The 12,373-nt window shown below is 48.2% G+C and overlaps 1 protein-coding gene across 1 annotated transcript in view; it reads right to left on the bottom strand.

The window, feature by feature from the left end:
• Positions 1–11,397, bottom strand: part of IL2RA (interleukin 2 receptor subunit alpha) — a 43,963-nt gene extending 32,566 nt beyond the window's left edge. The window contains exon 1 of the mRNA XM_061435784.1: positions 10,989–11,397. Coding sequence (XP_061291768.1) covers positions 10,989–11,052 — 64 coding nt within the window. The 5' untranslated portion in view covers positions 11,053–11,397. The remainder of the gene's footprint in view (positions 1–10,988) is intronic.
• Between the last annotated feature and the right edge of the window lie 976 nt (positions 11,398–12,373).

The following is a 12,373-nucleotide window of genomic DNA, read 5'->3' as shown; positions in this document are numbered from 1 at the left end:
ATTGATGAGACGGGTTAACTGCCTTCTTCCCCTGTACAAGGATGGAGCAGGTAGCCTGGCTCCGTCACTTTCTGGGGTGTGTGAATGAAAGCCTAACAACTTCAGTTTCCTTGTCTGTAAAATGGCAATGATTCCAGTGGTCCCTGACTTACAGGGCTGTTGTGAGACCGGTAAGATCACAGGTGCAGAAGGCACAGCCGGGTGCCTGGCTGGCCCACAGTTCCTCTCCCAGGAGGAATAGGAGGAGCAGGAGAGTGGGAGTCCCTCCGCGGGAGCCCACTGCAAACTCAGGCTAGAGGAGCGAGACAGGAAACCCTGGGAGAGGGAAAGTGAAACTTGATGGCCTGGCGAGTGAAAGGCGTTGAAAGTCAAAAGTGAAATAAAGGGCCTGTTAGCACATCTGAGCCGAAAGCGCTCACCCTTTGCGGTCCCCGCACTCTCCCGGGTGTCAGCAGGATGTCAGCGGAAACTGCCCTGGTATGGTTAAAAGGTGTTGGGGTTTGTGACTTTTTCTGGTAGTTGTTTGTTTTGCCTTCCACTTGAAATAAGGAGTTTTCTCTTCGCGAAGATCCTTTTATTCTAAATCAGACGCTGAGCAGAGGTGTCACTACCGCAGGGGCCGGAAACAGATACCACACTCAGCTGGGTCTGCAGGCGCTACTGGTTTCGCCCGCTGGGGAAGCCGCCAGCCTGCCACAGCCAGGACCGGAGCCGCAGCACAGCCGCCCCGAAACTCCCGGGAAACTCACAGGGCCCGGGGCAGGAAGTGGCTGACGTCAGCCCGGGCAGCGGGGATTTCAAGCAAAACTTGTAGAAACGGCTCGCTGCCCTTTAACTGTGTCACAGTCTTTCTCTGAGGAGATAGACTGATTCACTCCAAGGGCCTCATTTCATGAAACTATGTGTATATAGTTATACACACATATATGTACACATTCTATACATGTGTATAGTTATACACACACACATATATAAACATTGTATATGTTTATATATATCCACACACACATATATGTATGTGTATACATATATACACTATATATAGCATGTGTATACAACCTGTATACATCAAGTTGGCCAAAAAAGTCATTCAGATTTTTCTGAAAGATGTTACAGAAAAACACAAATTTTTTTTATGAATCCAATATATATATATGTGTATATATATTTATATGTATATATACACACATATATAGTTTAAAAAAACACTGTTCCTTTTAAGTACCTAGCATAACCAGACTGACTGGGTTCCCCTCATCCCTTTCTTGGAGAGGCAGTTCCTTCCTGGGTGTTTGAAATTGGAGAGTGGCTCACACACTGGTGAGGAGGTGCCATCTGTCAGCTCCGCGTGTTAACGGTGTTTCTATAACACCCGTGGGCTGTGAGAGCCATCCGTTTCTCCTTTAAGGAAAGTAACCGCTCCCACCAAAACTATTCCTATTTTCTTGGTCAGGGAGTTTCTTGAGCAAAGGACAACTTCTGCACATTTTCTGACTGTGCTGTTCTAAATTCAAAATCCACGGTGTATGATTTCAATAGCTTTAGTAATGACAGAGCAATGCCTTCAGCCCTTGTTTCTGTCCCAGGTATTAGGACAGTGAGGCAGTTCTTGAGTGACAATGTCCAGGGACTTGCATAGGAACAAATACCTGTCTGTGTGGCCATCCACTCTTTCTTTGTATTTGCATTCTGAGTCTCAGCTCGGTTGGCATTGTCTGTGCGATATATTTTTCTCCTGCTGCATGGTGGGTTCCTGGAGACCCAGGGCTGGGTTGCACCCATCTCCCGACCCTGTATCTGACACATAGTATTTGCTTAATAAATGTTCGCCAAGGGAATGAATGAACAAAGGAACGACCGTCCCCAGCCGCCCTCCTGCGTACCCCTTCCCCCTGCCACACCTGTCCTGCGTGCCCAGCTCAGCGGCAGTGTTTTCACTGCAGAGAACTTCACAGCAGAGCGAACTCCCTCCATCATGCCTTGGATGCACACCTACCCTCGCCTTTGTTTTCTTATTGCTGAGGCTACAGAAAGCAGGGAGGCTTCTGAAGGAGGTATCTATTTTGGGCCCAAACAGAAGAGTGGGTGATTCTGTGGGCAGAGATTCCTGAACATGGTGGTGTTGACTCATGCCTGAAGGTGCTCAGAATTTCCTTGCTTTGTGGGCGGCTGGGGCAGACGTGGCTTGACGAGTGCTTTCTTTGAAGCCCAGTCAAATGCAGGAAAGACACCCCGAGCTGCTGTTTGGCGGGTAGGAGGGGGGAGAACAGGATTTAGAGAATTTAAACTTCAGGGATTCTGCGGGCCTGAAAAGCCAGCCCCTCGAGAAGACGGCAGGCGGCCTCTGGGCGTTTGGGGCTGGATGCGGTCGGAACAGGCTTTTCATTTATCAACAACCACAGGGGCAGTGGGGCCTACTCAGAGCAGACTTTCAAAAGGAGAAACTAAACTTCTTTATTAACAGCAGTTTACGAGAATCATCAACAAAGCAGGCCCTGCATGGAGCCAGCTTGGCTCCCATCCGGCACCCCCACACCCACGGTTGTATTCCATGAGATAACTGATTCACCTCCGTGAGCCTCAGTTTACTGGGTACGAGAAGGGGGTGAGAACAAGGTGGACCCGATTTTGAGGATTAACACAGCCAACACAACGTTTTCACGTAGTGCCTGTGAGAGAGCTGTAAATATGAGCTCTTGTCGTTATCGCTCCTGTTTCAAATGTTTCTTGGGGACGTTCCTGGGGGTCATGGGTTAGAACTTGGTGCTTTTACTGCCCGGACCCAGGTTGAGTCCCTGTTTGGGGAACTAAGAGTCCACAAGCCTTTATAGTGCAGCACCCTCCAAAAGTGTTTGTTTCCTGGCACAAGGTTGAAGGCAAAATAAGCCTCAAAGGGAAAAGTGGGTGCTGGGATCAGGGTTTGTGCGGGGCCTGCCCCAACCAGCCAGCCGTTGTGCAGTTCACAGCTCTGCCCACCTTCCTCATCTCCCTCTCTCCCGAGAGCCTCCTGGAGCCCAGTGGGCTTTCCATGCTGTTTAGAGTAAAGGGACCCATCACTTCCATGCTCTTTAGAGTAAAGGGACCCATCACCTCCTTAGCACGCACTTTGTGTTCTTTAAAAACCTGCTTCTCTTTCTTCTTTTCAGAAAGAAGCACTTCACTCTTCCTAGTCTCCTGATCCACCTGGCCCTTTCGTTGTGTCTGGAGGGGTGGGTGGGGAAGGGGGCACCCGGAAGCCCAACTCCACTGGCCTGGTCCAGCCACCCCGCTCATGCTCAGTGGCCTTCTGGTCACCCCGCCTGGGGCAGCCACACTTTGGTGCCTTAGAGTTTCTGCTGCCTGAAATCCTCGTGGGTCCCTGGCCCTGGGCTGAGCGCTGCAGGCACCATGGCTGATGGAAAGCTGTATACAGGATGGGTTAGGGGCAGACGGTCACGTGGGCAGTCAGGATGGAAGCCCTGGTGCTCGACAGAGGTCGGGGCAAAATTTGAATGTAGGGAAATAAGACTCCGCACTTCTTGACTGTTACCCAGAGGTGTCATGAGGTCCTAGTGATGCTGACTCGGTGGCCCATTGTGGGAATGCAGACTCCAGACCCCAACAATGTATGTTACTAGAGGATCAAAGCGTGAGGGCAAGAACCCAGGTGCCTCTTGTCAGAACAGAAGTACTAGTTTTTATAGGATCACTAGGCATTTGAGCTTCATTTTTGTTCAGCAAGCGACCAACAATGGAGTAGGAAATATTTGAGACGTGGGGCATTTGTTTCTTTGCCCTCATGAACACCTCAATCTTCAGTTTGTTGCTCAAGGAGCATGACTCACGTATACAACTTTAGCCACTTCATTAGGAAACACCACCCTTCAGCCAGCTCCTGAGATTCACAAGCGCAAGCTCAGAGCCACCTTCTCCAAGAAGGCTTTCTGAATGCCCCAGGAAGCACCTCTGGATGCCAGGGTGTCATTAACTCTGCCACCTACCACGCTGCTACGTTCAATCTTGTGTCTTTCCCGGACTGGTTTTCCCATTTTAGTTGCAAGTTCTGTGGGGTGGACACAGCACCTGCTTCTTCTCTCCCATGACAGCTTTGCTACTCAAAATGGGGTTCAGGCACCAGGCACTCAGATCTCATGGAGGAGCCTGTTTGAACCAGAATCTCCTCCCTCACCCCAGATATCGTGAATCAGAATCTTTCTCACAACAAGCCCCCTGCCTCACCCGTATTATAGGTGGTCTGGAATACACTGAACTTTGGGAAGTACTATGCTAGGGCATCTATTCCCAGTGAATAGGAATAAAACAATGGACTCGGACCAACCATGGAATCACTCTTCTGTGGATTTCAATCCTAACTGCATCTTGAATCATTTGAGCGGCTTAAAAATAACGCTAGCCTTATGTCCAGTTCTAATCCCCAGAGAGTCTGACCTAACTGGTCTTGGGTGGGACTTGGACATCATTTGTGAAAGTTTCCCAGATGCACATTTAATGTGCACTTTGTGCCAGCAACTGCTGCTCTAAATACATTTCCCAGTTAGACTTGTGTTTTCTCACTGATGGAAGCAAATCCCAGAGTAAGCTCCAAACAAGTCAAAAGCCGGAAAATTCCTGAGTAATCTTAGAGTGGAAAATACCTAAAAGACCCAGAGATGATTCTAGTATTGTTTTCCCCGAAATGGGTGACTTATTTGAAAGCCTGGGGAAAGGGGGGATTCAGTGATGGCTGTTGAGTCATTGGCAAATACTGCTGCCTCCCTTGGCAAGTCCTCAAGGTGGGAGTTGCTCAGCAGATGTTTTACCTCCAGTCTTAGGCCAGGAGCAGTTTGACAGCAAAGACCTTTTCAATCTCAGTAATCCTAATGCATGGATAGATTGATGGATGGATGGATGGATGATGGATAGATGAAAGAAAGGAAGGATGAATGAATGGAGAGATGGGTGGATGGAAGGAAGGAAGGAGGGAAGGATGGATGGGTGGATGGAAGGAAGGAGGGAAGGATGGATGGATGGATGGATGGAAGGAAGGAAGGAGGGAAGGATGGATGGATGTATGGTTGGATTGAAGGAAGGATGGGTGGATGGATGGAAAGTAGATGGATAAATGTCACTGAGAGTTGATGTGAAGACATATGGGGAATATTGTACTGTAATTTGAGAGGCCTGACTTCTAGTCCTAGATCTCCACTCCTCTTGCTTCCCTGGTGTCTTTGGTTTTTCCTTGGAAACCTTTGCTTCCAATCTTGTCTAGGCACCCAGGCCTTTTAGGTTACTTTTGCCAAGCCAGCTACATCTCCCTTAGTAGTGAGGGTAACATCCTGTGTCTCATTCTCTGTGCTCAGAGTATGGCTGTTCAGATATTAAAGAACCTGATCAGAGGTCTTACCTGGAGACCCTGGTTGACAGGGAGGTTATTATCCCAAATATTGCTCTCAAAATTTTGTGCATAAGAAAGTTTTCTAAGGAAACAAGTAGCAGCACTCCCCAAATTTGCTCAAAGACTCACTACTCAAGAAAGATGGAGCTAGATAGAGTGTGTCTATCACACTGTTCTTCCTGCTGGGAGTTTCAGGATGTATATAGGAGTAACAAATGAGGTCCATCTTTATGTGGTAAGGTCATCTCTGGGCTGTTTCCACCACCACCTCCCCCCCACCGCCCCCGCCCCACCCCAGATAATACTTGGGACAGCAGCTGACTCCACCTAAGCAGAACTTCCTGAAGAAATTACTAGAAAAGGTAGCAAAAGAGGCAGATGAGGGTCCTCATTAGTGGCCTCCAATCTCTCCTCCCCTGATACATCCCTGGATGAAGAGCAACAGACAGAAGGGTCACAGGAAGTTTAGGGACCCCCCCCACCTATGGCTTCAGGGGCTTCTCTGGTGGCTCAGATGGTGAAAGAATCTACCTGCAATGCAAGAGATGTGGGTTTGATCCCTGAGTCAGGAAGATCCCCTGGAGGAGGGCATGGCAACCCACTCCAGTGTTTTTGCCTGGAGAATCCCACGGACAGAGGAGCCTGGTGGACTGCAGTCCACGGGGTCACACAGAGTCGGACACAATGGAGCAGCTCACAATACTGTGACTTCAGAGGGCCCCGCTGGGCTGTGGTGACGCACTCTGTTAGCCTGGAGACAGGAATCCTAGATCCTGAGTCCAAAGGGCTCAGAAGCCATCCCTTGAGCCCCGCTGCCCAGCTCTTCATACCACTTGTGACCAACGTTCTTCTATGCTCTGCTCAGGTACTTCCCGAGAAAGGGCGCCCAGGACTGTCTGGGGAGGAAAAGGTGGAGGCGCCCTTTCCTCTGAACGTTGAGCTCCAGGGCACTTACCAGAGTAAATCCACGGCCCAGGTCTTACCTCTTCAGTGCCAACCTCCCCCACCCAGCCTCAACCTCCTTCCTGTTCAAGTCTCTTTCCTTCTCTGTTTCTCGCTGCCACCGAAAGACTGGGGCAGGGAGCAGACGAGGAACGAAAGCCGAGAATCGCGCGTAAGACCGAGGACCCACGGGTACGCGCTTGGGTGCTCTGACGTACGAAAAGTACGAATGTCATCACATATGCATACATTCATTTTTTCAGAGGGGAAGTTAGAAAACAGGGATTGGAGGGGCTTCCCTCGTGGCCCAGTAGCTACGACTGCGTGCTCCCCATGCCGGGGGCCCAGGTTCCCTCCTGGGTCAGGGACTAAGCTCCCACGTGCCGCAGGTAACCATCTCACATGCTCCAGCGGAGACTTCACAGGCCACAACTGAAGACGCCACAGGCCTCAGCACAGATCAAAGAGCCCACGTGCCGCGACTAAGACCCGTGCAGCCAAATCCGTGAACAAAAGTCAGTATTAAAAGAAACAGAGACTGGAGGGGAGCAGAGAAGAACCAAAATTCTTCCCTGACTGTCTTCCTGCCCAGCACACGTGCCCCTCTGAGGCTCCCCCGAAGTCGTTAGAAAGCCTCAATTTAACCGCTTTCAAGAATACAAGGGCTTATAGCTTTTTGAAGCAATTGACTGAATGAAGATCCTCTTTCCTCTCCTCCCAGGGAATGGCCTGGGATGAAGAGAAGAGAAATAGGTTCCCGCTCATGTAAGCCCTCCCCTACGAGAAGCAAGGACATCGACTGAGGGCAAAAAGGCCCCAAGAGCAAATAGCAGAAGCCTCCCCAGCAGGGAGCAGTATTACAGCCCTCACCCTCCCTGAAGCCCCGCTCCTGGCCTGAGCGCAGGGCGGAACCTACCTCCCAGAGGCTGGAAATAACCGTGATGACACGTCAGCCTTGGTGCTTGCGCCTCTGAAGGCCTCTCAACCCGGACCCTGCTCTATATGTCTTCGGTTTGGAAACTTTTTCATCTGAAAGTGCCCCAACTTGCAAAGGCCTTTTGACAGAGCTTATTTTATTTCCTGTTCAGAATTCTTGACATAGAGCAAGAGAACCAGAAGGCAGTCTCAGGATCAGCCCCATCAACCTCCTCATTTTACAGAGAAACTGAGGCCCACAGAGATCCAGCAGTTTGCCCCCAAATCACGCCCTTCACCCCCCTGCAAAATTCAGCTTCCTCCTAACATTTCTCTGCCCTCGCCTCGGGGGACACGGCCCCACTTCCCAAAGGAACCCCTGTTTCTCTTTCAGGTCTCCGCTGGTCATGAGGCGATGAGGAGGGCAGGGAATGTATGGGGGCTGGGGGAGGGCTAGCCCCACTTGAGAGTGACTGTAGCTCTGATGAGAATGATCTCAGCAAGAGGTGACACAGGCGCCTCCAGACCAGTCAAGGCTTTGCTCAGAGAAGCTAAGAACTCTTCTCTTGCACATCAGCCATTCTTTTTAGCAGCTGACTGTCAGCGAAGCCAGCTCTTTCTGGCGCCTCGATGCTCTCAGATCTCAAAAGGACCAGATGTACAGGTGATAAACAGCACCACCTACTTAAGAAAGGCTGTTTTTAAAGAAAGTAGCAACTGTTTTATGAGATACTCCCTAAGTTTACCAAATCCATATATATATATATATATACACACACACACAGTTATGAGCTATCCATCTGTCTATATACACTACCTTCTCCAAGGCATATCTTAAAGATAAGCAAGGAACATGTGGTAATCACACTTTGGGATCTAGAGAAACTGAATGATTGAATGTGAAGGGTTAAGCGTTTGTGTTTTAATGACAAACGTGAAGATGGAAATTCCAGTGTGGGCAGTCATCTTTACAAGAAGGGATAATTAGACAAAAATATCATCTTCATGGGTTTCCGCACTGGGTGTGTGTTTTTGAGTCTAGGGCATGCAGATTTGATCACAGAATTCCTAGAATGAAAGAAAGATGATGAAGGCACAGATAAACTCTCAGAATTTCCACAATGCTGAGAAAGGCACCATCAATAATGTGCCTGTTGGCAACATCAGGAGAATTCTCTTTTCAACCACATCCCAGGACCCAGTAATACAGAGACTAAAAACACCCATGTTGACCAATACACTCCCTGTCAGCCCTCAAGTTTTAAATGGTGGCTTTGGAAATTTTCAGAATGAAAATCAGCCTTATGAATCAGCTAGAAATTGCATCTGTTGACAGTCTGATTGATTTTGTTAGTGACCTCTCCCTTCCTAGGAATAAGATTTGTTTATTTTAAGACTGGGCTCCTCTGGGAGGAAAAAGTCTGAGAGATTATTTCTGACCCTGGAGAGATTCCTAAGCCATGTGTGGATCCCAGAAATTCAGCCCATGTCATTCTCTTTGGCTGCCAAGTCCTTACTGGTCTCTGGAAGAGACCTTGTCTGCCCGCCTTCACAAAAGCAGCAGCACAAAGAGCCCCGAGGGGCCAGTGAATTTCCCTCCATGGGAATTCCAGAGAGAGAGGACCACACGCGCAGAGATGCGGCAGGGCGCCAGGAAAAGCCCTCAGCCTCAGGTGGAGGTACAGGGCCTGTACCTCCACAGAGCTTGGGCCCTGTCCACAGTGAACAGAAAGAGCACTCAGCGGAAAGAACCGGGTTTGAGTCCCGGCCGTGCCACTGCCTCTGTGGCCTCTGAGTCTTGGGGTCTTCTTCATCTCATGGGTTGGTGACATCCACTTTGCAAAGGGACTGTGAAGGTGGAAGGAAGACATGTGTCTGGCCTATACAAGGTACTTTGTGCTCACTCACTCAGCTGTGTCCGATTCTTTGGGACCCCATGGACTATAGCCCGCCAGGCTCCTCTGTGCACGGGATTCTCCAGGCAAGAATACTGGAGTGGGTTGCCATTTTCTCCTCTGTGGATCTTTCCAACCCAGGGATCAAATGCATGTCTCTTGTGTCTCCTGCATTGGCTGACTGATTCTTTACCACTACTCCACCTGGGAAGCCCCGTAAGGTACACTATACATGGTAAATTTTACTTTCTCATTGTCTTTGATTGACTCCCAAATGAAATTTAAAATCCTCAACTTGGGGTCATCCAGTCTTAATCCCCAGTAGCCCTGTACCTCCACCTGAGGCTGAGGGCTTTTCCTGGCGCCCTGCCGCATCTCTGCGCGTGTGGTCCTCTCTCTCTGAAATTCCCATGGAGGGAAATTCACTGGCCCCTCGGGGCTCTTTGTGCTGCTGCTTTTGTGAAGCCTTCCCAGATGGCCCCCTGCTCCCATAGATCTTATCCCACCCCAACCACACTGCTGTCATAACTCTCTTTCCCTCACCAGGTTATATCCTTTTTAAGGTGAGGCTAAGTTTTGTTCACTTTTGTATTTCCTGTACTGTTGAAAAGGGGAACAAGAGGCATTGGATAGATTTTTGAAGATGTGAGTGTATGGCAGAGCACTGCGATCAGACCATTCACATCCTCAGATAAGTCACCAACACCTATCAGTAACCCGCACTTACTCGAAATGTGCTCCCTAGAGATGAGGCACAGTCAACCGTAAAGACTTTTCTGTTCCCTTGGCCTGCCTCTCACTTTGCAAAGACCCGGCGGAGGCAGAAGTCACATAAGTCTTCCTAAAATCATGTCCACTTTTCACTTTAAAGTAAAGAAGATCCTACCCCTGGGTCAGATCATAGCCCAATGACTGGTCACTTCCCCTCAACAGGCCCAAAAGACCCCTTATGCATCATTGTGTTTCACTTCTTAACACATCTTTCTGTGGCCACTTGGCATTATTATATGTCTAGAAATGAAGGATATGAAATTATAGATGCTGATACGTTTTCCTGCATAAGCAAGGGAGGACATTTTTAGAAAATTCACATGCCATTAGGAAGGAGGTTTGAGGCTGAAATTGGTGGCTTCTTATTTCTTAAAAAAAAAAAAAAAAAAAAACACAGAAACGGACAATATCCTTCTGAAAGGATGAATGAAATGCAAAACTTTCACATATGTACACATACACACACATATATATATATACATGCATGTAGACACATAAGAAGATAAGAATTAATGTTCTCAAAGTGATATGCTTATATTTTTTAAAAAACTTCTATAAAGTTGCACATACAAGGAGCTTCCTAGGTATCATTTCCTTAGGCAATAAAAAACAAAGTATACACCCTTGAAGCTTAACTTTTCTGAGATCCTAAATGATCCCAGTGCTTCATATGAGTTACTGACATCTGAGGCACATTCACCTGGTATTAGAGAGATTTCTACCAGACTTCTAGTATTACCCTTACAGCCAGTGGATGCAGTGGAAAACTAAATTCACGGGAAAATAAAATCTCTTGTGGAATCTGCTCATTAGTATCTGGTTAACAGTCAAATATCACACCACTATGTTCTTCCCAGAATCAACTGTCAAAGACCTTGAGTGACAAGAACTCCCCATTCCGAGTTCTCTTTATAAGTCGGTGATGACTGAGGCAAAGAATGGGGCCCCGGTGGGCCACGGACACAGGGGCAGAACCCAGGGTCCCGTCCCCTCCCTGTACTTTCTACTTAGATGCCCCTCGTATTGTGTGATTGGGAAGAGTCTACATCCTTAGCCTTCCCAGGACTCCAAAGGCACCAGTGACCTCTTACCTGTCACGCAGCCAGGTACCACGATGAATACGAAGAACCTCCACATCAGCAAGCTTGGCTCCATCCTCCTGGCCCCTGAGACCACTGCCGATGTCGGGGCTGGGAAGAGAAAGTGCTGCTCTACAGAACGCCGGGTTTCCTTTCAGCCTCTTGTTGGCATCGCACCGGGAGACGGGAATGAAGGGTGAGTCCGCTCAGGTTGTCATCCCTGCCGGTCCGTCAACCTCTAGGGCAGTAAGTGCTTACTCTGTATAAGTATTAGCCTGGGTTCTTCAGCCAGGAAATTGTGCGTACCACTCTCATCTCTAGTCTCAAATATAGGAAGTGGTTTTAACCAGGTTTTTTTTTTTTTTTCTTTCTCAAGTTCAGTTGCTGGGAGGTGTGGGCTGGGGTTGGTGAGAAGGATTGGGGTTCGTTTATGAATCCGTTCTTTGGCTTACCCCTGAAAAAGACAGGGAGATTCCCACTGCCGTTAAAGCAGGGTGAGCAAGCCCTTCTTGGCAGTGGTCTCAACTAGAGTTTCATAATCTGATGTCACCGTGAAACTGAGGTCCCGGACTCGCAGCTCCCCGGGGAGTCGGCAGGTGCCACTCAAGATGGAGGGGCGCCAGGTCATGCCAAGCAGTCTTGGCCCTAGATGGGAATTTCCTAAAGCTGTCTGACCACGGAGCCCTTGAAGAAGTCCACTGGGTCTTCGGGTGGGGTCTCCAATATTCAGATAATTGAAGAGGAAGCACAGACTGCCCCACGCTCAGAGCTCCTGAATATTCTCCCAAGACTTACAATCAGTACTAGCCATAATTCTCTCACCATGATGCCCTGGGTCCTGAATATGAGTTGTCATTTTATAAGATATTTTGCCACCAGCTGTGTTTTTTTCTTGAAAGATCATTACTAAAAGTGGATTTTGGTTTTCAACCTTGGACTTTTTCTTTTTTTCCAGAGAGTTGAATCTTGCTTTCCTGTTTAATGATCAGAGCTATCTTCTGATTTTCACAGAATAGTTGACTATGTTTTGCCCTCTAGAAATTCATGTCATGGTGTATTTATATTAAAATAAAATTTAAAAAATATTAGCAAGTAAGCAAAAACATTGACAAAAGGAAGACTATCCAGGCATGACAAAGCAGTTCATAGTTCCAATATGTGTTATTGATAAGCTCTAAGAATATTCTGACATTCTCTAAGAAAGACAATTACTGGGACTTCCCTGGCTAAGACTTCACCTTCCAATGCAGAGGAGGAGGTTCAATCACGTGTGGTGTCCCAGGACCAAACACCCAAAACATGAAACAGAAGCAACATTGTAACAAGTTCTTTAAAAAAAGATGTGTGTGTCTTAGTAGCTAAGTCCTGTCTGACCCTTTGCAACCCCATGGACTGTA

This window comes from Bos javanicus, chromosome 13, assembly GCF_032452875.1.
Source record: "Bos javanicus breed banteng chromosome 13, ARS-OSU_banteng_1.0, whole genome shotgun sequence".
Lineage (NCBI taxonomy): Eukaryota > Metazoa > Chordata > Mammalia > Artiodactyla > Bovidae > Bos > Bos javanicus.
The sequence above is the reverse complement of the archived record's forward strand: the minus strand, read 5'-3'. Positions and strand labels throughout refer to the sequence as shown.